The sequence below is a fragment of the Lampetra planeri genome, chromosome 11 (genome assembly GCF_965212315.1).
Source record: "Lampetra planeri chromosome 11, kcLamPlan1.2.h2, whole genome shotgun sequence".
NCBI lineage: Eukaryota > Metazoa > Chordata > Hyperoartia > Petromyzontiformes > Petromyzontidae > Lampetra > Lampetra planeri.
The window spans coordinates 3,422,192-3,450,039 of record NC_136117.1 but is presented as its reverse complement, the minus strand read 5'-3'; the positions used below and the strand labels follow the sequence as shown (position 1 = coordinate 3,450,039).

General features: G+C 47.1%; 1 protein-coding gene across 1 annotated transcript in view; it reads left to right on the top strand.

The window, feature by feature from the left end:
- LTA4H (leukotriene A4 hydrolase) overlaps positions 1 to 27,848 on the top strand; it is a 118,466-nt gene that overhangs the window by 23,327 nt on the left and 67,291 nt on the right. The window contains exons 5-6 of the mRNA XM_078598647.1: positions 19,614 to 19,682; positions 24,813 to 24,917. Of these exons, the coding sequence (XP_078454773.1) occupies positions 19,614 to 19,682; positions 24,813 to 24,917 (174 nt within the window). The remainder of the gene's footprint in view (positions 1 to 19,613; positions 19,683 to 24,812; positions 24,918 to 27,848) is intronic.

Here is a 27,848-nt window from a genome sequence, read left to right as displayed (position 1 = left end):
TCTGTTTGGTCATTATCTGCACCTATCCCCTGCTGGATGAAGGCCATCCCCACAGCGCCACCGTCCCTCTCACGGTCCTGCGATGCCACGATCCATCTCGCTCCTGCGCACGAGCACATCTCATCACTCCATTTCCACGGTGGTCACCCCCTTGGGTGCCTTCTCCTTGGGCTGCCATTCCATCGCCATTCTCATCCATAGGCCAGCATCCCTCCCAGCATCGTCCTCGCCAAGCCCACTTAGTTTCCCTAACAGTCAATGTGATCCATGACAGAGGTGTTTGGGTTAGATCGCGTAAACCCCGACACAGCCAATTAGTATGGTTTGCGACGTGAACAAAACGTGGCAATTAGCTACTAGTTCAGCACACCGGTGTGTTGCCCACAACATGGACAGTTCGAGTACGATATTTCACGAGTATTATCAGGCAGAGAGACAGATTTGTTTAGAAATCCTCCTGCTTCGGTCCTAAATAGAGGGATAAATGTGATGTCGTCACTTGTCAGCCACTCAAGTGCGAAGTTCAACATACATTATGCATGCACGTTATGCATACACACCATGAAAGTACATCCTGCCGTTTTTGGGTGCAATAAATCGCAATACTTGTTATTGTATGCTCACAGTTAATCACCATCGACGTATGGTGACCTGTTTAGGCATGCAGTTAAAACAGTGTATTACTTGATAATTCGCTTCCAAGCAGCACTAATCCCGTAGCTCTAGATTTGAAGCTTTCGTGACTGCAAGGATTCATATTCTTAGGTTTTTTCGGTAAAGTCACGAAAAACCTAAGAATATAATCCCGTAGCTATCAGAATGCTTACATTATTTAAATTTCTCTCAATTTCAATAGATTCTCCAATTAGTCTTGGCCAGAAGTAACTAGTTTTGCACAGAACTTCAACATTATAAAAATCAATTGAGTGTCCTGGTTGGCCAGCGTCTTCTGCCACTGCCGACAGTTGTATCTGGGAGTTTTTAATATTTCTTTGGTGTTCTTTTAGTTTTCTGCTGATCATTTGTCCTGTTTGCCCAACATAGGATGCCACAAGTGCAATTAATCCGGTACACACCTTCTGTTGATAGCTTCGGTAATATATCTTTAGTACCAGATATTAGTTTTTGTATTTCATGTACCGTGCCAAATCTCACTCGGATGTTTTGTTTTTTCAAAAATCTGGCTAGTTCATCACTTACTCTCACAATCTACGATAATTTAATAATTTTAATTGCTTGGTCAGTTTTTACGCTTGTGCTATTTGATTTGGTTTTGGCATTCAGTTCCCTGTTGATTTGTGCATTATTGTAACCGTTTAATTTCTGCGTTTCTTTAACATGTTTCCTCTCACTCCTTAGACCTTCACCGTATGACACTTTCTTAGCACGATGTATGAGTTTCTTGATGGCAGAGGATTTCTGTGTGAGGTGATGGTGTGACTGCATTCAGATAGGCGTCAGTGTCCGTTTTATTTGTTATTTTACCTCTTCGGCCGCGCCCGACAGAGTGTCAATGTGATGCCTCCGAACTTGCTGTTGTTCACTGATCCTTGTGTTTGTGCTTTCGTGTCTCTCACTGTAATCCCAACTTGCCTCTGTCCTTGCTTCTTTACGTACTTTATGTCATATTTATACTCTGATCCAAATTTCCGAGCAGGTAATATGTATGTATGTATGTTGAACTTCTTTCGCACCATACGTAGCCAACCGTGCTAATCGGAGGTGCAACTGAGCATATTGTTACGTTGCTTTTCTGTCTCACAGAAACTTTACACTTGTAAATAAATGTTTGGATGAAACGGGTAATAATACAGATGGATAAATATACATGGAGCTTGATCAATTATATTTCGTATCTCTCATTTGGGGGAAAACTAAAAAAAGAGTTGGCCCGACATTCCAAGTTACCCTATTGACTCGCTGACAGCTTCAAGATTTAAGTAAATGGTATTAAGCTAATTTAATCCTTAAGCAAGTTATGGATTTATTTGGCCTTTGGTTGTAACTTTATCCTGAAATATGTTGTAACACGTTACAGGGTGTTTGTGATGACAGTTCTGTCTTAGCTGGGGCTGAATAAAAGGCTTTTGTGGCTGATCTCCCACCGTGCAAATAACAGCAACAGCAATAGATTGGAAGAGTTATATAATGGCACTCGCACTGCCCACTCCATGCCCGCTTGTAGGCCGGAAGGCTGCAACGTGAATTTGACTTTTATTTGTATCAATCTGCGGATAGTGGTTAACGTGCTGGCCACTGCCGCACTCGAAGCCCTTACTGGACATCTGTGAACGAAAGAGCTTTGTAGCACATCGGATTCCTCCTGCACTCTAAATAAAGATTCTAATGATTCTTTATCAACAGCCGGGTTGGCACTGTGGCAGAGTGCCTGACAGTCGTAAAGACGTGGGGCGGTGACGCGGCCTAGCGGCAGCGCGTTCACCACTCTCCGAAGAGGATCACGGTTCCAATCCCAGCGGCCGCCCTGGTTAATACCGTGGGTGTTGTTAACCGACAATTTTGCCGCGTCTGCTTCACAGTAGACATTGCAGAACCCATGACATCATGACCCACAAATCACTCCATTGGGTGATACAAAGCGGCCGTCGATCCACTATTGAGAATACTTGGCTGGAGAAAAGTCATGAGACTCAACGAGTAAACACATGTAGTAGTCGTAATAACAATGTAAGTTCACACCCAGGTTGGATCAACATAACCAGGACTGCTTTTTGAAAAGTCAACAGTGGCCGTTCGTCCTATGAAGAATCACGTGAAACCTCCACCGCCGGCTTCGGATCGGTGAGCGCCACCAAACTCCCAAGTGACGACGGATCCACTCTGTAGTTGACACCATCACTCGGGAGTCAAAGAGTGCACCCTCGGACGACGCATCACGGCGAGTTGAAAACACGTCTCCTGTGTGGTCGGCCGCCCAGGGGTAAAATTTCCGCCACTTGGTCCAAGCCCATCCAAAAAGTGAGCCTGCCCGCTCAGGGCTGGATGAAAGCACGGGGCTTTAGGGGCTGCAGTCCAGTGAAAAGTTATTTCACTTGTGAATGCTGAATTTGATTTGTTGTTAGCCATAAAAATAAATGTTATTTTTCTTTAACTTTGTTTTCCTTTTGAAAATATTACTGGGGTCCTCACAGTACCTGTAGCCCAGGGGCCTACAAAATCTTAATCCGGCCCTGTGCCCGCTTGCCGCTCACCCCACCGCCCCCCCCCCACCCCGCGTAAGAGCACGTGGCTCTGCCAGGCAAGGACACGGTGGGGACTCTTGGTTGGCGGGCAGCGGCAGGTGCCGGGTAAATTTGGCACTCGCCGGCGTCACCGACCGCGTGTACGGAGCGGCGCGCTAGGTCGGCACGTGCTGCCAGCCTCCGCTCCGCGCCACGCGGCCGCCACACAGACGCCAGTGCCGAGCATCGCTGCCTATGTACACGCATGTTCACAGCTGCTGATCGCCGCTGTCCACGTACACGCGTGTGCACAGCTGCTGATCGCCGCTGTCTACGTACACGCGTGTGCGCACCTGCCGAGCGTCGCTCTGACTCCATCCCATTGTCTCAAAGACATTTCTGAAACTCTGGATTTTGTCCCAGCATTACACTATCTGCCCTCATGTCCGACTTGTGATTGCGTGGGGCCCAATGAGCCCTGGGGTCTGGGCCCACGTCACAAAGAACAAGAAGGAGGCCACTCACCATGTCTGGGCCGGGCTAGCGGTGGAGTGGGTGTGGCTATGCGACAGTGGGTGTGGCTATGTCATGATCGGCGTGGTTGGTGTATGGAGGGAGGGGCTGGCAGCTTACTTTGCGTCCTCGTTGAGCCTCCAGAAATGTGGTAGTTTTACATTTGAGGACAGAGGAAAGCCTGGCGAACGTCAAGGACGTTGCTGTGAGTGAGCGCAAATGCTCGCAAGCGGCGGTGCCGTCTGCAGTGCGGTGGGCCGCTTTTTTTGTCTACGCAGTGATGATTTCCTTGTAACCGAGTAGTAGGTACTCATTTACCTGGCTGGTTCAGATACAGCTTGCTACCAATGTGCGTGGTTAGGAATCGAGATGGAGTTTGTGCGTTCTAGTGCAGTGCGCGATGCACTATGCCTCCACATCGCAAAGCAACAACAAAAACAACCTCCATCGGCTGCTAAGTGAAGGTCACATGACCACAGCACACATGCCAGGTGAGGTACAGTTTGACACTCTGCGATATTAGCACGGTTGGCTACGTACGGTGCGAAAGAAGTTCAACATACAGTACACACATGCATGTAAAGTGTGGCAGGCTCGCAAAGAGGTCACGGGACATACCCAGTTGATTTTACCGGTCAAAACGACTGAGGTGAGATTTTTCCATCGTGTTTAAATACGAGCCGTATCGAACGAGCACGCTAAAAATAATAACCCTACATTTCCACCTGAGGAGTGTGACGTGAATCATGGCGTAATGAGTACGGGCAGGAGCACGTTCTTTGGCACGTGCTCGCTCTCTGTACGTGAGACTTAACAGGGGAATGATCCAGAACCAATCTCAGAATCCAATACACGGCTCAAGGCGGGCGAGGGGCAGCAGTGTGAGCAGTCAAGCGGCGTTTTTTGGTTCTGCGGCGACTCCAGTTTCAGCATGTCACCGTGCCGCCATGATGATTTATGTGAGCCCGGTTATTAATGGGCTTTGATAGTGGAGATATCCAGAGTCGGGCATCCTGCGGGGTGTGAGCAGAGAGCCCTCAAAGGGTCGCTGCCATTCATCAGCAGCGGTCTCAAATAACCTTCAGAGTGCCGTGCTCACGCGCACCAATGCAGGCATCCGCTAATGACACTTTTACTTACAGGAATTGCATAAGCCGAAAAGCATTTTGCATGTTTTGTTTTAATTGCTGACAGAATACATTGTATTGCTGCTGCTGTAGCAGCAGATGATAAACCATCGATTAAACAAAGTTTTGCCTTTCAAGCGCAGCCCGCGGCGGCTGGGAGTCCGTGGTGCCGACGGTGTGACGGGATTAGGAGCCCTGTTCGCAAGGGCGGCTGTACAAAGGGGGAAGAGCGTTCCACTCGACAGTCGGCAGGTCCCGAGCTCAAATTCCCGTCGGGGGGTGAACTCAGAAACCCATCGCTCCACCAGGGTGAATCGTGGGAAGTCGCCTTCTGCGCGCCGGAAAGTGAAACGGGTCTCCGCCACAGGAATGAGGGAATGTGGATCTTCAATCACTGAAACCTGGAATACCGAAAGGGAAGATGATCGGCTATTTTGAGTAGGGAGACACTTAGGACTTGTCGATAACACCACACATTGTGATCTGCGTGCATCCAAAAGCGAGGTTTTTTGCGCGTCATTAAACCCGCTACCACCTGACACAGCCAATTGGTAAGGTTTGTCACGTAAACGGAACGGGACAAATCGTTACTAGTTCAGCACAGCGGTGTGTTGGACAGTAAACCCACAACATTTACAATTCGAGTACCGTGATTTTTCACCGGTAATTACAACCAAGCCTCATCAGGCGACAGCCAGAGTTGTTGTGCGTGACAATGCGCACGTTTGCAAGGTGTAAAAACGTTGAATTTTCACCCGTGAGTGGTAACCCCAAAGGTATTTGGGGTCAAGCGTGCGGCCTGTGGGGCGGCAGCGGGTGTCCGAAGAGCCTGGGACATCATCGTTCGACCGGTGGGCTGCGCCCCCTGTGCGTTCCCTGGACGCGGCTCCTCCTGCTCCACGCCACACTGCGCCGTGCGCTCTGCTGCGCTGCTCCCCGGCCGTGCAGCGAGCGCCCTGCCCCAGCGGTCGTCGCCATTCGGCGGCGGCGGCGCCGTTTGATCCCCACCTCAACGCCCCGCACTTTTATTTTCTCTTGCTTTCGGGTTACCTCGATTCGCTCCAAAACTTGAATTTTTTTTTTCTCCCCTTGGCCAACGGGTTATTTTTATGTATTTCCAGAGCCTTGCATTTTCTAAATGGAATTAATTATTGCTTCTCATCGCTTCCAAGAATTGGCCATTTTGTGTTGCTGTTGCTTCGTATAGGCAAACTCCCAAGCTGCAGGGCTACGAGAGGTGATCAGTTGAGCGCAGCAGAGCAAGTGGGTTGCTGACCTGCCCGAAGGGAGTGTGTAATGTTTGGTGGCCAGGTTTGCAGCGCAGTGCACTATGAACTCGGCGATCTCAGTTTGATTCCTGGTTATGGTGAACATCACTGGCACAGAGATATCTGAGCTGGTCTTGCCCCCCCCCAGCTCCATCGGCAACCTGCACTAACCAACGTGGTGAAGTATGGCCAAATAACCCCCACAACCGTCACCGCGTTGGGCGGCCTTCTAGCAATTGATAGACTAAGGGCGGTACATTGATGTGTTTTCGCCAGTTACTCCTGTTGCTTCCCATGTGTGAACTTTCCGTTACCCATGACGCACAATTGAATTTAGGGTTCAGCCACGCAATGATTGTACCAAATATGTGTGATGATCCTTCCACCAGCCAACACAGAGAATCTGTTTACACCGTGACCTGTACGAGTGTTTTAATGCGCCAGTTATTATTCTTTCAGCTCACGCGCCTGCGAGTTTGAAGAGAGGTTCTCACAACCAAATTTAGCAACAGGCGTGCGACGTTACGTTGGGAAATATGCCAAACACTATCAGGGAAGAGATCTTGGGCCTCTTGTTAAGAAATTGGTCAAACGTTGCAATGCATGACCATCCTGATGATCAGTCTTCAAATTCAAATGAAGATTTCCTGCACAAATAAATGTATTTTAACGCTTAATAAGTTTTATTTATAAAAGATACACACTTTCCCAATGTGAACATTGGCACGTGACGTTATACTCGGCAGGTCGCGTCGTGGGGTGGCTCTTTAGTAGAGACTGGCCTTCGTCATAGGAATGTGGACAGGACGTAAAACTATTTCGGGATAAGGATGCTTGCGCTCGATAACCACGTGGCGGCGTTGAATTGGACGGGCGTACAATATGAACGTCGGCTTGTTTCCATGTTACCCTCCAGGAGCAGCATCAGCGGGTGGCGGTTGTCGTTGCACTTGTTCGATTAAACGACCGTAAGCGAGCCCCTCCCCTCCTCCCGGTTGCCAGTGTAAACAACTGCGGGCACACAAATTCAAAACAACATATTTACGAGAGGTGGCCCGGTCACTTGTTAATGCAGGGGGCAGTGCGGCTAAGCTCGCACTGCTCGTAAAAAAAAAACCTGGGTTCAAGTCTGGGTAAGCATCTGTAATTCAACGAGGTCCTGCAGTGCACTGAGTTATATGGTGCCTCTTCTGTTTGGTTTTTCTTCGTATAGCAGGAGGGAAAAGCGACGGTGTTAGAACGCATTGTGGCCTAACGCTAAGTTCATCCTGGCCCCTGACGCCTGTATATTTGAAGTTTGCGTGTTCTCCCAGTGGTTGGCGTGGATTTTTATTGAGAATCGACGTACGTTTAGAGTGTTTGGCTGTTATACATTTCCACGTGACGAGCCACTTTCCTGAGCTATCATTTGTGCTAGCTAGGTCGCTTCTGAAAAACAGCTCTAACGCTCAGTGGTAAAATAAAAAATTAACCAATCTTGATTTGAAGCTTTCGTGACTGCAGGAATCCATACTCTTTGCTTTTTTCGGTAAAGTCACGTAGGTACCTACGTGACTTTATCGAAAGAACCAAAGAGTATAAAAAAACAGTTTAGTTTAATCGTAAATAGTTCAACCAATCCAAGGAGGCATTACACGCTTCACGGATCGCAGCGACACTGCCAGTATGCAGCTGTGTGGATGGTGCTATGCGTTGGTGATGCGTTTGATACTTCGGACTTCACGACAGTCACGGCTCGGCGAGTCTGTGATGATGGTCCATTTGTGGGAGGCCGTTCCAGTGCGGTGTAGCGTGGTCCGTCATGGTTGTGGCACAGAGAGAGAAGCGCCAGTGCTTCTTTCACTGTCGCGTCCTCGGTGAGGTTCGTGTTTATTGCCACGTCCACGGCCGCCGGCGATGCCGTCCAGCGAGTGCCGACGTTTTCACGAGGTTTCCTGCAGAGGCTGAAGACGTTATGTGGTCTGGGACATGAGCACAACGAATATCGATTCTTCACCCGAACAATGCATTAAAAGGAAATGTTTGTCCAGGCATTATTAAAAAATATTCAAATTACATCCAAATACTATGCTGATTATATGGCAATCCTATGCTAATCTGCAGATTGAAACAGAACGGGCTGATGGACAATGTTGTGGAGACAGAATGAAACAACCTCCACTTGACCATAACAATCATCATGAGGGGCTTGTTTGACCATACTTCACCACGATGATTGCGCGCCGGTATGCGGGGTATAGCCAGGATCGGTTCAGATATCAATTGGCGGTGATGTTAGCATAACCGGCAATCGATCTTGGGTCATTGGGTTCAAAGTTCAGTTTGCTGACCGCCGTATCCTCTCCCATCCCACAATAACAATTATTTATAATTATGCGAAATTGATCATTGCTGTACCCAGGGAAACCTCGATTTACCTCGTCATCATTATCATTAAGTAGGGGTTCAGATAATTCTGCCTCATCAGTGATCGTTCATGTGGGTGGAAACCAGAATGAGTGCCCAGCGAAAAGTCACACGTGAAGGGAGAGAACACCCAACCACCACAGAGGCCGATCGGCGACCTACTTTCCGTACTGCCCCAAAACAGCCACGGCATGGCTCTGCAGGTGAGTATTTTCGGGCGGCACCATCTCTGCATGAGCCACCAACCTCGCTTCCAAAGTCGCCGGTTTTCAAGTGCGCGCCATTGATAAACTTGTGGCAGGAGCGTGCCTCACTGGGCGGGCATGTGCTAGATCAATGTTAAGAGCTTGCGTGTTTGTTTTGTGAGCAGGCTGAATGGTATGCGTGGAGACTGTACAAGTCAGAGTCAGAAGGTCATCACAACCAATGCCGTTTATACGAATGTAGTGAGTTCAACTGAGTAGCAGATGTACTCTTTGGAGGCAACACATTTATTAATACCAACACACGGAGTAACTGCACCTTGACTCTATAACAACCTATGGTGGTGGGTCACCAGGCTAGCTGCACTAGCCATAACTATCTACGACGGACCGGACCACAGCTTGGATCCACGTGTTGGAGACTCTGTAGGACATAGAACGTAGATTCTTCAGGATGAACAACAGCAGCTGGTCCCTCTCGGGGACCCGGCTTATATCCTCTGCGGCGGGGCTGGCTCCGCCCCTAGCCACGACCACCTTCTAGAATCCTCGAGCAGGATCTCGGGCCTGACACGTGACCACCCCTAGCCCCCACCCTAGGGCCCTGTGTAGACTTTACCGGTCACGTGTCCTTCGGGGTCAACCAGAGTGCCATGGCCCTTAGTAACTCCATTCCCATGGCCGGCACTCTCACACCCTATCCTGTAGGGGTCGGCACTGCACGCAAAGCGTGGTACCATTGAGCACTGTCAGACAGCGCTCACAGAGCCCCTCCAGGGCAGGTACTGCACCCACGTTCAAGAGCCGAATGGCTCACAAGGCTATAGCAAATAAATGAAACTGAAATGAAACATATGTGGTGCCCGCGATGGCAATATATCGCATACCGTGCCTCTCTCGGGCCGGCATTACACAGTGACATCCGCGATGTCACTACACGAAAAACAACTTTCCATCACTTCCTGCCTTGGGCCAGATCCTTTAGCTGTTGCAGAGTTCGTATCTATTTATCTTGTTCTACAAGATCTGCACTCGCATGTCTGGCATCTTTTCCTGCACTGGTTCTATCCTCAACTTCCAAGATGCTTACTCTCGTAGTGTTACTTGCCAATTGATTTATAGCATCGTCCATCCGCATACAAGGATAGTGATGCAGCCGAGCGGCAGCGCGTTCGCCACTTGTATGTACGTATGTTGAACTTCTTGCGCGCCGTACGTAGCCAACCGTGATAATCGGAGGTGCGGAGAGGCGGGGAGGCAACAAACTTAACACCAACAGCAGTTCTAAAGAAATTCGTTTCCAATTTACATTTTAAAAGTGCATAGCTCCAGTGGCTTCCTAATATTGGAAGGAATAGTGTTTCAAACGGCCGTAGAAGTGCATCCAGGAGCGTGTGATGCGGTGGCCGTCTTTGTTCGATGGCAAGTCAAAAGCCGCTGTGAGGGTGGCCGGACTTGGTGTGATGGTTTGTTGCATATGTTCGCAGGTCGAATTGCAGCTTCCGTGGTTATTGCTGCTGTATGTATGTTGAATTTCTTACGCACCGTCCGTAGCCAATCCATGCTAATCGAAGGTGCTGGTGTCATAAGAATAACCGTGGTACTATCACGCATTGTCTGCTTCACAGTGGATGTTAAAGATTCTTTGTTGCCATTCGCAAGACTAGGCCATTTATGTGCCGGCCATATTTGCCAAATAAAATGTGTGCCGGCCATATTTGGCAAAAAACATTTTTTTGCTAAATTAGCATTACACATGACAATCGTCACCCCCAAAATTGGCAGACGGATGCCCCAGGTCATTCTTACAAATTAGACTATCCTGATATCTTAAGTTCCCACCTCTTTAAACAAATTAAACTCGAGTATGGAAAGGCCACATCATTACTTTCTGGCCCAAGATCATTACCCATGCCTCAAACACCGGTTGTTTAACGTGAACTGGCCTGTCTACTCTTTGAAAGTGCTTTTTGTTGTTGTTGTAGTGGATCAAGAACGCAGTGCGCCACTTGACCTCCTACTCACACGGCCTGCTGCATTGCAGTGTCTGGGCCGTCCAATTTCACAGGTTGACTTTTAGTAACCCGGCTCTCATGCCTCAAGGTGCCTGTGCGCGTGCGCTTCACCAGCAGGGGGCGACACTTTTTACCACCTTTTGAGGCGGATTACATTTATTGCTTCTTACGTCACATCGCACCTCGGTCGCTCCGATGCCCCACCGGTAAGCGATTCGCTATTTTGGATGACAGTTGTCCCCGCGTAGCCACCTGTGCCAGGGGTTTGTGTAATGTGCTACCACAGGGTGGGCCATGTATGGGCTGTTCAGAATGGCAGCCCCATCGTGCACAACGACGCATTGCCCTCGGTTCTTACAGCTTTCTTCTCCGGTTCTCTGGCGCCGAGGTGGCGAGATGTTACCTCCCTCACCGATCCTGACCCTGACGCCTGCTGTATATTTGGGAGTTTGCATGTCTCTCTGCCCGTGGTCGCGTGGATTTTTCTCCAAAACGTGCATTCAGAGTATTTGGCTGCTCATCTTCTTGGTTCTTTCGGTAAAGTCACGTAGAAGGGAAGTAATAAAATAATAAAAATAAAACATAATAAAATAAAATAATAATAATAATATTATTTTATTATATTATTTTATTATGTTTTATTTTTATTATTTTATTACTTCCCTTCTACGTGAATAAAACATAATAAAATAAAATAATAATAATATTATTTTATTATATTATATTATTTTATTATGTTTTATTTTTATTATTTTATTACTTCTCTTCTACGTGACTTTACCGAAAGACCCAAGAAGATGAATCCCTGCAGTCACGAAAGCTTTAAATCGATATTTGGCTGCTTTCAATTTCCACGTGATAAGCCACTTCGTTGGGCTATTATTTGTGGCCAGGTCGCTTATGCAGAAGAGCTGTATAGCTAAGTGGGCCTTACCTGGTAAAAACAAATACAGTAGTAGTTTAGATTTTTAGTCGAACATGGGCCACAGGTTTTGCAATATTCACGATATCAAGTCGCCTATTGAGGAGACATTGGAGAGGGTCATTGGCAATGAGTGGGGTGTCTATAAATGGGTCACTCTATGTACATTCACGTTAACGATGGAAGATGCCACTCGTCCCGCATTGTTACCCTGTCTGCAGTCTGTTATGATATTACTATTATCTCATTGGCACAGGTTCGTGATAATTAAAATTAGAATTTTTTTTTGGGTTTATGAAAGGGCAAAATTTATGAGTTTGAAGCGTCATATGAAGACATCAGCGGCAGCTAATCCATATAGATCACGTGATATAACCCTGAGCATGTTAGCCTAACGTACGTCCATTTGAATAGAGCCGTGCACGCGTGCGTCTACAGCGCGTTTGTCACTGACAGACTAGGGCCTCCTGCCGTGCCATGCAGACACTGAGGGTTATGTGTACGGTATTTACACCACTGTGGTGAGTGTCCGGTTTGGCGATTGTGAGGGGAGTGTAGATGTACGTATGTTGAACTTCTTTTGCACCGTACGTAGCTAGCTGTGCTCATCGGAGGTGCGGTATCATCAATGGACTGAGCTTCAATGCCTTCCAGTGCCGATGGTGCTGACTACCGATGCTTTTTGTTGCTGGAAGTCACTCAACCATGCCCTGTTCAGGCCCCAAACCTGCATAGCTTCTGAGTTCTGATGAGGCCGGGCAACCACGCTCTAGGTAATTTGGTCATGAGGAAAATTAACATCTTAACATTTATTCAGGTAGTCTCATTGTCATGCTTTTAAATGCCCAGCATAAAATCATATTACCTTAAACCTTGAATAATGAGTGATCAGAAACGGAGTCCTTTACGAAGTAGAAAACACTTTTCGGTGGGGAATTGGCAAATTTGAGAGATCCTTTTGCGACATCCACAAGAGTGACGGTAAACAGTGAGTGGGCTGGGGGTTTGGTTTCATCTTGAAAGATCTGAACACGGAATCTGTCAGCCTCTGGGCCTTCTGGGTCAGTGCTTCCCTATAAAATTTGTTTAGCGATTATATTGTTCAATATTACTGATTGAAACTTGCCATCGGAAGCATTCATCAGAATCAGAATATTTATTTGTACTGGAAGAATCTGATGAGCTATGAAGCTTTTTTCCACAAATGTCCAGTCGGGGCACACGGTTACAACAACAAACAATATCATCTGTGTGTTTTAACATCTTAACGCCTGTTTTGTTGCCAGAAAAAAAGGGGAAACCCTATTTTCAACAACAAACAATGCAAAACAAAACACGACAGGAGTGCTTAGTACAAGATAGGTAAAACAAATCCCCCCAAAATCTACAAATAAATCTAAACCATCCCCATCCCAGCAGGCAAAGCCCACTGAGGTTTTAACTTATTTTTCAGAAGCGACCTAGTCCTAGGGCTAATCGATTACATTTTGCTTCAAGAGATATGATCCAGCCAGGCACATTCCACTTAATTTCATAAGTGCTGCAGTTCACATTCGCGTCGGGAGTTGCCTCTGACCTTCTTTGAATCAGGGTTCATTAAAATCACCGTCACTTTGTGGGGAGTTGATACTGGTTGCCCTGTCAAGAGGTTGGCTAACGACCAGAGAGGGATGTGGAGTTTCCACAAATAAGGGCGGCGCTGACAACGTTGGTTTGAACGTGGAAACGCTTTTATTTCACTGCGATCAAGCGACATACTCGTTAAAACAATCATTATCTGGAGGAGAAAAAAACCCCACAAATTATTAACAGGTCGTGGTATGCTCATGTCACAGCTCAAAGTGTTAAATGAATTGCAACCTCATTATGTGGCAAGTAATTCATGGCTGTGGTTACGCAAGTACGGTCAGGCAGGTCTTCATTCGCATTTTTTGTATTTTCTCGCTGGACTGTTAATTGATCAAAACAACCATTAAAATTAAGAGTTACACATCTGATGCCCTCTGTAAACATGTCTTCAAGAGTTGTTCGGCAAGTTTATTGGTTTTCAGTATCTCGCCGATTTAATTTTCAAGTCTTATATCATGTAAAATGACACGGGTGCCTGGAGAAAATGCGGCCCTCTGGCTCTGCAAAAGTTACTCAGAAACCTACTTGCTCATATTGTGTGCAACAGGCCGCTATTCAGACCCGGTGAAAAATTCCACATTCGTATGGGTAGGAGCCACGCTCCAGCAAAATTAGACTTACGCTCCTAAACTAAAAGTAACGCCGGAACCGTTATAAAATAAAGCTATAGTTGCGTTGCTTCCTACGTGAAGGTTTTTTTGCTCCGCCAATGCAGCGCCGGCCATGAATGTGCTGATGCCGTAGAGACACGTGAGCGGGCGGGCGAGCGACCGAGCGTCTATGAATAGCGGCCCCCGGCGCTGCCGAGATCGCAGCCAAGTTCGCGAAATGTGCTGACGCCAGCCGCATTATTCATGCCGCGGAAAAGAAAAAAAAGTCGGTAACTTTTTTGACCGACCCCCGGCGTTAAGTTACGCACTAACCCGGGAGCCTCCCATAGTGGCGACCCACAGTCAGGGCTCGCAATGTGTGCCCTCTGAATGGCCTGTGTGCAATGCTAATGGGATTGTTTTTTTTGACGGGGAGCCAGCTGATCCGTTGCCCGTGTGACCGTGTAAGCTGTTGTCGGAGCGAAAGAATGCAACCAACTGCGTTCGATTAAAGCGGTAATTCCTAACCACAAAGGCAAGACGCCGTTTCACTTCCTCACCAAGTTTCTCCGGGTTCCTCACCCACTGCACGAGCCGGCTTGCTTCAGCCATAGAGCAATTCGCCATCATTGTCATCGACGCTGCGCAGTATGTTTACGTTGCAAACGGTGAAAATGAATAGAGGACGTTCAAATATTTGAACGGACTCTTTAGTTGGAGAGATCACATTTTCAGATTGTATTGCCTTGACAAAAAAGGTTGAGCTCAAGCAACAGTTTAACTTTCAACATTTTTACAGGAGCTGGAATAAGGCGAAACTACGGCCCGCCTTATTCTAAGCTCCTATGAAGGGCTTCTCAGCGCTTCGCCCCCATCGATGTCCTCTTCCCCCTCCCAATGTGTGCAGATGATACTACTGACTCTATTGTATGTAGGGTGTGTAGGCATATAAGGCTACAAAAAACATGTATTTTTTGGGGGGGGGTCGACAATTGTTGTCAACCTGTCAGATCAACTTTTTACCCCCACATCTGGGGGCATCCACTTTCTATAACTTTTTGATTCAGGCCTTATGAAAGGCTCTTATAATTGAGTTGACGGACAAATTACGGACAAACGGAACGCCGAGCTTTTATAATGGATTGTGATCTGGCCGCGTGGCCCAGCGGCAGAGTGGCTCGCTCGTTGAAAGGTTCTGAGCTCGCACCCCGGTCCTGGGCCAACTCCGCCCATCGTCCCTGGCGGGTTAATTAGACACCGCAACGTGGGATGTCAACAGTGCTCTCATGCTTTGGACAGACCGGTCCCAGCCAGAGGAATGTTGAATGTCCACCAATGGAATTAGTGCCTTCAGAGAAGATGAGCGCACCGCTCGTTGCTTTTGTCAGTGCAGCACGATGTCACATATCCGCCAGTCAGATATCCGGCAGTCACATATCTGCCCAGAGCAATTAACCATCTCCACCCAGTGCTATATTTGCCCATAGTTTAACTGTTATTTTTTTTTATTATCGGTGTTCACATATCAAACCTTTTCACAACATCCGCCTGTCCCACAGTCCTCAGCCAGTTGCATTTGCACCGCTGTGCTGAATAGGTATACGCTTCACGCCTTTACTCGTTCGCAGGTATTTTTGTCGAAAGATGACCCTTCAATTCGCAAACCATGAACACCCGTATGTGCGTCGATTTAAATTGGTAGTCTGTAACCGCCAGTGAGCTTTTGACTCCTGTGCATAACAGGTCGATTGAGATATCAGGGCGGTAAAGACAGATATTTGGAAGTGTGGTCCAACAGGCAGCCCCTCAGCCCTTGTGTGGAGTTACAACATTAATAACGTTCGTGCCAATGTCGCGGCTGCAACAATGCTGGCATTGTCTCTCGGCTGCCGTCTGGCCCCGCCGTGCGAGGACGGGCGAGGCCGTGATTGTTAATTGATTGCCCCGTTTCTTTCATTCATTCCCCTGTTTGGCTTTCGGCTGGCGGCTGCGCCAAAGTTTCGTTTGACACCGCGCGCCATTTGTTTCCACTCCAAGCGCAGCGAATTGGTAAAATGATGCAGTGCATGGGCAAACGAGATACTTTTGCTTGCATCATCAGCAAAGCTTTAATCAAAAACCACCAACACATTAACGTCATCTGATATCCCCCAAGTTACAGTTTTTACACATTTGGTTGCAGATTAACTCGGGTCTATAATTTCTCTCCAGAATCGACCAAATGAATACCACGTTGTGGGAAGTCTGTATTGGTTGTCTCCTAGATATACTGGCTCCCACCATAGAAATGGGGAATTTCCAGCACTGGTCGAGTGGACGAGTGAAATTACCACTTCCCAGTGCCTCGCTGAGGCATCTTGGCTGTGAACCATGCAAGATGGTTTCTGATCAGTTGTGTCGTCACCTTCCCCACACTGCTCTCCACACTCCTTATGCTTCCTTTCACTTCATTAGCCACAATAATAATAACAAGATGTAAGTACATTTGGCAATTGTGCGGTTCTTAGAGCACAAGCTGATCACAAAAGTTCTGTGTTTCATAGACGACGACTATAGTTTGCCATTAGGGTGCGATGCTGCTGCCCGGTTTTACCCAAGCCACGAACTTGCGAGCAATCATTTTGTAGCTGGCGCATTTGGGCCGCGACGCTAGCACGCACGCATGGCCTGCTGTCCTCCGGGACCGTCACGGGATCTCTCTCACGGCCGCAGTGAAGAAGAAGGCGGTGGTGTATTGACGTGGAAGAAGATGTCAAGGGCCGGGTACCACTCCGACGTATGAAACGTCGATCCTTAAGAAGCTCGCGCCCAGCGTTTTATCACTTTAGCGGTAACGAGTTCTGGAGAGCCAACGGTATTGGAGCGTGGGGGACGTGGTGGTGGTGGTGGAGTTACGGGAAGGAGATAGCGGAACAGGGTTTTGTGGGTAGAGTCCCCGTGGGGGGTTCCTAGCGAGGTCCGTCTCACCGGTACCTCGATTCAATGGTTCACATCGATCTTAATGCTCGCGATACACGCGGCACACCGTGCATGGTAACATTGACAAGCAACATTTTATGCAAAGTGTATGAGAGGATCCCTCATTCTTCGCGAGGGATGCATTACGGTGATGCTCGTGATTGGCAAATTTCGCGGAAAATGAAATTGGTCCACAAAAACTTAGAATCTAGATTATCTAATTTCTTTATCTCGTCACTCTCATCACTTTAACTCATCGCTTAATGTCATCACTTTATCTCTCATCGCTTTATCTCACCTTTCTTTCTCTCGATGCAATCGTGTAGAGTTCCAAATGTGATTCGTGGATAGTTAACATCGTGGATAGCAGGTTCGTAAATAAAGCGGGAAAACTGTACACATTGTGTGTGGATGCTGCGTGTTGGCTTGCGTAACGAACAAGTTGCAAAAGACGAGAAGAAACAACGAGAAGGCAGTACGAGCAAGAAACAATATGAACGAGATGGGAATAGTGAGGTGTGAGAAATTGTCCTTGAACGGAATCGCAACCACGAATCATGGTTGATGCTTACAATGGGATCGTGAGAGTTGCGTGCTGGAGTTGCCAAAATCATCATCATCTTTCTTCAATCAATCACATTCATTTATTTAAAGGCAACTTTCAAAAACCAAGACCCCCTGCACACAAACGATTATTCTCCAATAAAACCTTTAAAAACAATGCAATTAGAACAAAGAGAGGAAGACCTAACAGAGAATGGCTTGACAACGTAAGAGATGTGGCACCTCTTGAGCATGTTGGCACAAGACAGACGAGGAAAGTGGAAACAAATAACGGAATGTGCAATGGACACTTCTTGGGTCTATCTGCCCGTGGATCGTAATGATGATGATTAATTAAAACAATCATAAGGCAAGTCCCCACCTGTACAGGCCAGGATAAACAAGGGGGATGGTGGGGGGGGGTGTTTGGGGGCCGGATCGACCACGGAACGACATGGAGGAGACTTCGTCTGTCCCAACTTCCCGATCTCGCCAAGGAGCACAAACCATCACTCGGACTCCGGTCATCCTCGCAGCGGCTTTTGGCTGGCCATTTAACAAAGGCGGTCACCGCATCGCGCGCTTTCAGATGCGCTTCTGCGGCCATCTGGAACGCCCTTCCTTCCGATATTAGGAAGCCACTGGACCTATGCACTTTTACATCATCTAGATTGAAGGCTCATTTCTTTTCAACTTTTTTGGTGTTTACTTTGTTGTCCTTCCGTGGATGAGCACGGTTGGCTGTGTACGGTGCAATAGAAGTTCAATATACCTGCAGGTGGGAATTATTATATCACAGGATCAAGGCTTATAACCCTGTAGTGGATTGACCACGGCTGATCATGATGGGCTATGGGACTATGACATTAATACGCGCAAATATCATTAATGTTACTCAGGAGCTTTAACGTCTAGCTGTAGATGGTTTAGCTTGCCGTAGTCATTCCAAACTGTTGACTCCTTGCAACTTGGCCCATTGGCGAGTGAACTCACCTGTGGCCTTCCAGCTTTGGCCGGTAGAATCGTCAATGATTGTATCTTCCGAGTTACCGCTCATTTAATGTTCTGTCAACTTATGTAACACTGCGTTAAAGTTTAACGTGGCCGAAGCGGTCGCATTAACACGTTTGCGGCTGTGAAAGGCCATTTCAGGGGGTACATCAAGTGAAGCGTAGTTGTTAAGAAATCTTTCGTGAGTACAACGATCTCTCACTGAAAAGATACTCCCATTCAGTCGGTTCATTCAATCACTCGGGCGTATTATATACACGGCGTGGAGCAGTTTACGCAATGATTTGCGCACTATGCTACGAACACTTAACTCGATTTTTTTTTTGGACACGGCTAACATCAGTGGTCGAGTGTTTTCTGGACCGTTCCCGGAACCACCACCCCACCCCCTACCCCCCACCCTTTACCACGCTGACCAGCACGCTAAGGAATGGTTAAAGCAAACCCCTATGACTCACATGGCCAAGGGGGGTGCCTTCTTCCAGCATTGTATTGATTCTCGTTGTATCAAATTATAAATGTATTTGTTCAAGGTCAATGTTTGCCGTGACATCTCATTAGGCCACCTTGGCTCTTTGTCAGCTACACAGCGGTGCTTTCGTCAAGTGGTTAATTACTTTCGTGGCTACACCTAAAAGGGGACACCAGGACCCATTCAAATATTACTCACCACTGATTTTAGCTGCGGCTGAGAGTTGAACTCAAGTTGCCGGATTCAGAATCTTTATTTATCCCTGGAGAAATCAGATGAGCTATAAAGCTCTTTTTCACAGATGACCAGTAGGATTAATGGGACTGCACACTAAAGACTAGACCAGCACTATCCCCGTTGAGCCTTTAATGTTTGTATTTAAATACAAAATGCGATGGCAGATCCCTGCCTGGAAAGATGCTTGACTTGAAGAGCCACTGACATGGACGGGACTCTTCCCAAAAATAAAACAAGATCTTAAGAAGCTATAATGTAAACAAAACTTTTAAAACTAAAGTTTATTTTTTATTTTACCAGATAAGACCCACTGAGCTACATACAGAGTAGCTCTTTTTCAGAAGCGTCCTGACCATAAATGATAGCCTAACGAAGTGGTTTATCATCACGTGGAAATGTTTCGCAGCCAAATACTCTAAACGCACGTTTCTCAAGGTGGAGGGAAAAACCGGAGGACCCGGAGGAAAATGCCACGTGAATGTGTATCGAGTGTCGACAGCTGCAATACTCACGCAAACCGCCACTCTGTCTCTGCAGGCAATTCACTGCCGGAGCATGGTCCCTTGCCAGGACACCCCGTCGCTGAAGTTCACCTACGATGCCAAGGTAATGACGCAGCGGTGCCCGAGTGAAATGCACCGCAGTGCACTCGCAAGCAGCACCTCCACCACTAAGGCCCTCTCTGAGACCAGTTGTGAACTCTTACACTTACACTGCGCAGTCTACGGGTTAAATTACGCACGATGGATTACCTCATTTTTTTCGGTCGCAAATATTTTTCGCGTAGATTTTTTTTTCGGATCACGATGAGAATTTCGAATCTCAACACTTTATGTTTTAGTATTTTTTATTGCAGTTGAATTACCATTTTTTTTGCTGTGGCAAGTAATTAATGGCTGTGCTGGCGCAACCATAATCAGTCAGCCAGGTCGCCATTTATTATTCTTGCTGGACTGTTAAATGATAAAACAATGAACCGAATTCAGAGTGATGCCTCTGACACCCGTTATAAACAAGAGTTGTGTTCAGCAGGTTTATGGGTTTATGGTGTCTGGCTGATTGAATTGTTATCGCAGATAACACCTGGCACGGAGCAGCAGCATTTGTTTAAGGGACTGACTTCTGATGAGGCTCAGAAAGTCAAAACCGGTTCTAAGTTTGCCTGCTTAAACAAATGCTGCTGATAAACATTGTCTACAAGTCCCACAAACTTAGAGAATGGAAACAATATTTTGGCATGGAGAGTTGGACTTGTGTTCTAACACAATTGGCATATCTCAAAAATGGGCTTTTTATTTAGGCATACTAATGTGCTCTTGGAGTCATGGCATGAGGTTAATAAACATTTTGCTGGAACTCCCGGGAAGATGACACACACCGTTCTGTAGTCACATCGCTGGCGTACTCTTAGCTGGAAGGTGCGCTTCCTGAAATGCCTTGGATGAGTTTGCTCAAATAAATACTTTTATTTGAGTAATATAGTTTCAGAACATGATTCTGAGGATTACGTTATGTATTCTCGCATGTCAAGAAATCGGCTGTTGAGCACAAACAGAAGTGGAAGGTTCAGCCTGAAACATTGAAATGTTTCATCTCCACCTTTGACCCGCTGAGCTGCAGTCTTCATCAGGGGGGGCTGTTGGCTTCCTGACCCGGTGCCCATTGAGTGGCAATTAAAAAGCGTCGGTGACCAATCACAGCGAGTCGCAATTATCATGTGATCAGACACACCCTCCAGTCAGGTGACTGTGGGTGGCCAATCAGATGGAGCCCGTGACAAGACCTTTGCCAGCCCCCACCTTTTGACGTGGGAGTCAAGGGAAACGAGGCACGTGGATCAAAGCGTGAATCTTTGTCGGGCATGATCTGCACTTGTGTGACCGGCCACCGTGACCTCTGCGGTATCTGCCTGGGCATTGACCCTGATGCAGGCTGCGCAGGCGGTGTTTACTGCCGCCCGGCAGTTTAAACGTTTTCGAGAAAATAAATAAACGTGCGGTGTTCGAGGTGGTGCCTTCTCGCTCTGTTTATCCGGCTCTTCTTTTTTAAAGGAAAAAAAATCACAGCCACATGTCAATTTGTTCTCACATAACACTTAAGACACGATGAATTATTAAGCATTTTTTTTTGGTAAAAATAAAAGTGCAGCCCCGCGTCTGCGTGCTCTTACCTATACTAGTGGAAGGGCCTCCAATGAAGGGAGCTCTTGAGAACCCCTCTATAGGGTATTATTGGCCTACTCTTCCACGCTCGCCAGATATCTTGAAATAGGTGGGAGTACCCACACTTTATCCCACCACACGTGACCCGCCAGTCGATTAACTGTCATGATGCCCATTGACACTGCTGGGTGGACAGATGCCGAGGGATTTGAGAAACTTGTGCCATTTGTTTTCAACTGCCGTGCCAAGAGATCGAACCGACAACCTGCGGATTGCATGTCCAGTGTGCTCACCACTACACCACCAGAGCATCCTCATAATTAATTACACTTTCATAAAAGGATTTTTTTTATCTGCTCTTAGCTATTAAACTCTGTGAGTTTATTGTGTAGCCTTTGATGATTGAGCTGAGGCTAGAAACGTTAACCTTGTGTGGCTGCCTATCTTCAAACCCAAGATATTAGTGGTGCCGATTTAAATTCTCTGACCCAGACATTAGCCGCCCCCCCGAGTCCCCCCAGCCACCTCAAATGTCACCGTCTAATTCTGTAGTTGTAAGGAATTGGATTCAAATGTTTGCAAGGCTATTTTTTTTTGCTCTAATAAGTTTGTTTTGGTGCCATAGCAATGACCAGGCATGTTAAGGGTAAAGCCTAAGCTTGTTAAGCAATGCACGTTTAAGATTCCGCAACTATCTGTTTATTGACATGGATGAACATTTAATCAGTTTTCCGTCACTTTGTTTGTGTGACGACACCTGCCTCTGTGCATTCATCAGAGTGTTCCTTTTCCAACCGCCTACACGCAGCCCTCACAGTTTGTTTATATGCTTGTTTGTGTAAGCCTTAAGTGGGCTTTTACGCCGCTGTAAACCGTATAAACTGCTACTAGCATGCCTAAGCTACCTGACAGCAGTTGGCCGTTGCGTGCGCGGATGGCGTTACTGGGCCTACTGCTGCCCCAAAGCCTTGGCTGGGTCTAATGGAACCCGTGCTCTATTTATACCCAAATTACGGCGTTTAAGTAAATCATTCTGTAAGCGGAGTCACGACCTTAAATAGCCACACACGTGCTCATGCTCACACAAGAGACGACTGCCAAACTAAACTTTGGGTTTCGGAGCGCTGATACCGGCGCGTCAATTAATTCAACTCTTCCCCATCGCAGGGCCATTGAGTTATGCAGGGGCAATCGGATATCTTTTTGTTAGGATCTCAAAACCCAGCGAAATGTTTGACCCATAATGGTATGCACCATCCGCGACCGTGTAAATGAAAACGCCAGCTGTACCGAGCGATTTAAGTGCATTTGGAGATGCCTAGTGGGCTCTGCTTCCTGTCAAATAGGAGTGAGCTCATTACCCTGAGATGCTGCACCATAGAGCTCGATGTATTTCCGACCATCATCATCTAGCCAGTGAACTGAAACGCGTACACCAAGCTCTCAAGATGAATGGTTATTCAGACTACACAATCCGTAAAGCTATCACCCCAACCGTTGGCAAAGAACCATCTGAGGACCCAATCAAAACCATCACCTTGCCATACAAAGCAGGGGTCACCAAAAATATCTACAAAATCATGAGCAAACACAAGATCCAGGTTTGATTTAACACAGTACATGAAATTCGTGATCTGATCCCATCTGTGAAGGATGTGATCCAGTGGTGGCTCCTGCAAAATCTCTCAGGGGGGGCAAATGTCTGGATGATTGATAAGGATAAGGTCCACCCATGCAATGGATAAATTAACAGCTTAAGCATGTAAAGGCAACTTCACTTCTTTAATATTAATGAAAAATAAAGTGACTCTTACAATACATCTTGTTTGTTTCTATACTCACTATTAAAACAAACCACTCAAGTTTTTTTTATTAAAGATTCCACTAGGTGGCGACAAATTATATTGTTGGATGAAACGTGCTTACGTATGATGACGTAAGCATGTTAGGGCGAACCCTCCCGGAAGCCATAGAGAATGCATTGCAGCGCCCCCGTTCGAAAAAAAACATCTTTGAATGTAAGTCTATGGGACCACTCGGGGCGATTCTCAGCTGGAGGGAAATCGCCCAAAAAGAGGCGGTACTCCACAGAACGTAGCATGACGCTGATTGGACTATATCCAGAGGCACAGTGACGGCTAGCGTGACTTTATGGTTGAATGACATTGGTGGTGCGTCGCCCAATCGCCCTAATGAAGAAACCGCCCCTGATGTGATCCCTAACATGCAATACCCCGGCGTCTACAAACTAAGCTGTGTCTGCGGCAGTAGTTATGCAGTGGGCTCAAACTGACTCGCAGACGCACACTTTGGAGGCAACACATTTATTAACACCAACACAGGGGGTAACTGCCCCTTAACAAAATAACAACGTATGGTGGTGACCACCAGGCTAACTGCACTAGTTACACCGTAACTAGCTACAACGGACCGGACCCCAGCTCGGTTCCAGGTCCACGTGTTGGGGAGTCTGTAGACAGAGAACGTAGATTATTCAGGATGAACAACAACGTTGTCGTTTTTTGTAATTTTTGGTTATTTTTTGTTATTTTATTTGAACCTATCTACGTGACTTCACCGAAAGACCCAAATAATGAGATGGAGCCTGTTTGAGAGATGTTAACTGCCTCACCTGGTATACAGGAGGTCGTAGGTTCGATCCTGACCCTGGCGCCTGCTGTATATTTGGAGCTTGCATGTTCTCCCCGTGGTCGCGTGGATGTTTTTCTCCGAGTTTTCAGAGTTTTCTCCCCACATTTATAATCAACATGCATTTACAGTATTTGGCAGTTGTAAATTTCCACGTGATAAGCCACTTTGTTGAGCTATCATCTGTGGCCAGGTCGCTTTGGGGAAGAGCTGCATAGCTCAGTGGGCCTTACCTGCTAAAACAAAAAACAACAACACAAAAATAGGGGCAATGAAGGGGCCTGTCCGAGGGATACAACGACTACATTTCTGACCTTTCTGTTGCGCGAATGGAAAGAGAAGAGGCGGATGGAAAATACATTGAAGGTCATTCCACACAGGCCAGAATTTAATACACGTACGTATGCCAATCCAAAAAATGAAAGCGCCGCCATCCATCCTCAATTGAGCATTGGGTTGCATGCAGCTCCATTGGTGACCTGGAGCTGGCGGTGGTAATTCCACAATTGTGTGGCAGGGTCCGTGGCTGCATTGGAATGGGCTGAGTCAACCCACAAACAAGATTTGATCACAACAGCTGCCAATGGTGCGTTGGGTGCTCTTGCCACAATGCCAGTGACTCAGATACACGGGGTGGCCCAAAATGATTTTCCCAAGATTGAGTACAACTTATTAATTTATTTTATGTCAATTCCTTCCTTGTCGCTTTGTTAGGTGCATGTTTGTGATAATAAATTCAAGATCATGCTATTTTGATGTGAATAGAAGTTAATTGCAAATAGCTAACTGTGTCCGCCTCTTGTCGACTAACTTTTGGGGCTACTCGTATGTAAACCGATTTAATGGACAACATGCTTGTGGCCCACTGTTGACGTCGCATTTACAATGCAAGAGGAGTGATTCTTGTTCTGTCCCCGTGTTCCAGGTGTCTGTGCCCAAGTCACTGGTGGCTTTGATGAGTGCCCTGTCCGATGGCAGTGAGCCTGACCCCACCAATGGAGAGTTCACCATCCACAAGTTTAAGCAACCCGTAAGTCAACTTCACCTGTAAGGTCCCACTCATTACACACAAAGTGCTTGCCACAATGAACCACGTTACCTCGCTGATCTCGTCAAGGAGCATAAAGCTTCACGCGGACTCCGGTCACCCTCGCAGCAGCGGCTTTTGTCAAACCAGCGAAACAAGACGGTGGTCACCGCATCGCGCGCTTTTCAGATGCGCTTCTGCGGCCGTCTGGAACGCTCTTCCTTCTGATATTAGGAAGCTGCCGGAGTGATGCACTTCGAAATCATCTAGATTGACAAACTCGTTTCTTTTAAAGCTGCTTTTTGTGTTTAATTCGTTGTCTTCCCGCACCTTCGATTAGCACGGTTGGCTACGTACGGTGCGAAAGAAACTCAACATACACACATATTCATCGTTTTGTTTCTTGCCCTTTTCCCGCACCTCCAATTGGCACGTTTGGCTATTTACAGTGCTGAAGAACTTCAACATGCATACATTGTTTAGTTTGTTCTCCTTCTCCCGCACCTCTGATTGGGATGGTTGGCTACGTACGGTGCTAAAGAAGTTCAACATACATACATTACGAACCCACTGCATTAACTGAACCTGCCGTGCGCTGATACGCAAGTCTGACTCGTTGAACTCGTAGGGAACGTTGCAGGCCAGCGACCCGAACGTTTGACGTTCTGGTACCAGTGCGTGGAAGAAGCACACATACCTGGTAAAAAAATAAATGAGGCATGGTAGAGTAGTGCGGCCAGGGAACCAAGAATCCAGACTTGTGAATGGAGAAGAACAGACTCCAAGCACTATGGTGTGGATCATGCATTCAAAGCAGAGTCGGTGGGTGTAACATTTCTCTGCCACGATTGCCAACCCAGTGGGCCTAATGGATAAAGACATGAGTGATAAGTCAGCTACATTGTGCTCACACGTGGAAAAAAAATAGTTTTCTCATTGGCTTGGTTTTTCAGTGGCTTAGTTGCACGAACTTTTAGCAGCTTAGACTATATTTGTATCTGAGTTTGCTGTCGGCCCCAAATTCCAGCCAAGTTTGGGACCTTGAGAACAATCTTCGAATTACGTTTGGTACAAAGTTGCCGCTTTCTTGAACTTAAACAACACATAGCAGATTTGTAACAAACACGAACCGAATTGGTCGAATGGCCTCCACATTGTACGTGAATATAACGTGTTGTTGTTACGTCATGCGTGTGTCGATAGATAGCATCAGACATTAAACTATGCTTATGTACGCTATTTCACGTATGCAACTCGCATGTGTCTTGTAGCTCTCAGAGACTCCGTCTTGTCCTCTGTTTATTAAAAATACAGTCCAATAACAACTCGACACATAACACACGTGGCTCCGTACACTCGGGTGATGAGCCACAACCTTAATCGGTAGACAATCTCGCTCCCAAGCCCCGACCCCAGGTGACGACCACGGCAGTTCCCCCAAACCAAGCAGCCCCAAGCCTCCGCTCACGCTGCTATTGATGCTCGCCCGCTCCGGCCACACCCTGAGCCTGAATCCTCCTCACCGCATCTGGCCCTGCCGCTCACGTCTTTCTCAGATTTCCCCGCCATTTGATCCCGGCTTATGAATGCTTAACTCGTCCATTAGCAGCACTTCCCCGCCATTGGCTCCCGCCTCATGAATGCTCGTTAACTCGTCATTAACTCGTCCATTAGTAACCATGATCGCGGGGAGCTACACTGTCCCGCTATCGCTCCGCACTGTCACTACACATGTATTAATCGCAAGGGGTTCGAAACACTCCCAAATGTTGTGCTTTATTAAAATGATTTCTATTGTTGACCACGAGTCCCATGCCAACCAAGGCATGGAACTTGGACGTCACAAATGACGAATGCGTTAAATCGCTGCTACCGACGAGGAGACCGCCCCAGTCGGTGGGGGGCCTGCACTGTCTAGGCGGCCTGTTGGAATGCAAGCGTCACACAAGCCTGGCTGACTGTTTACCCCCGGCGTTTGCTCACGAGCAGGAGATAGGCAATAGGCAATTTAACTTGTCCGCTATTTCCCATGAACACGGACCATCTGGCCCCCTCTCGAACTAAAAACTAAAACTATTCAACTATTTTTTTTACCAGGTAAGACCCACCGAGCTATGTATCTCTTTTTCTGAAGCGACCTGGCTATCACAAATGATAGCTCAACGAAGTGGCTTATCGGGTGGAAATTTATAGCAGCCAAATACTCTAACCACATGTTTCTAAATGTGGAGGGTAAAACCAGAGGACCCGGAGAATAATCCATGTGGCCACGGGAAGAGAGATACGCAAACTCCAGATATACAGGCATCAGGGTCGGGATAGAACTCGCGGCCGCCTGTATACCAGGCAAGGTAGTTAACATCTCACCACCACGTTGCACACATCTCGACCTGAAACAGTGCTGCCGAGTTGCTTTTTTGAATGGCGCCTGCCATTGCAACAGTTTGAATGATCTGCTGTTAGCTGGCTCAGATAAAGAGTTTCGCTTAAGCTAAGTGAGAATCACCGTCACATCACGTGAGCTGAATAATACGCCGATTGAATATCGTGACACTTTAAGAAGTGGCTGGGTGCCTCGGAGGGACAACGAATGCTCTCGGGACACTAAGCCAGCGCGGCAAAGAACTTTGGTTTGTATGCCGACAACCACCTGATTTTCAAATGCAGGGAGCCAAAGGGTCTCGACCCATTAATCAATGGCTACAGACAAATGTTTTACACATCTTATTCAGCCCAGCCCAATTCTAAGGACTGATGTTGATAAATACATCAGATGAGTGATATATGAGGTGAGCTACTTTTTTTTTTCGAGGCCATGAAATACCCACCGCATTATTGTGGCTGATCGAGGCCTCATGAAGTGGCTGCAGGAGTAGCTGCGAGGTTGTCAGAAGTTTTGCGGTAGAGATATGGATTGTTGATTCTATCCGCGCG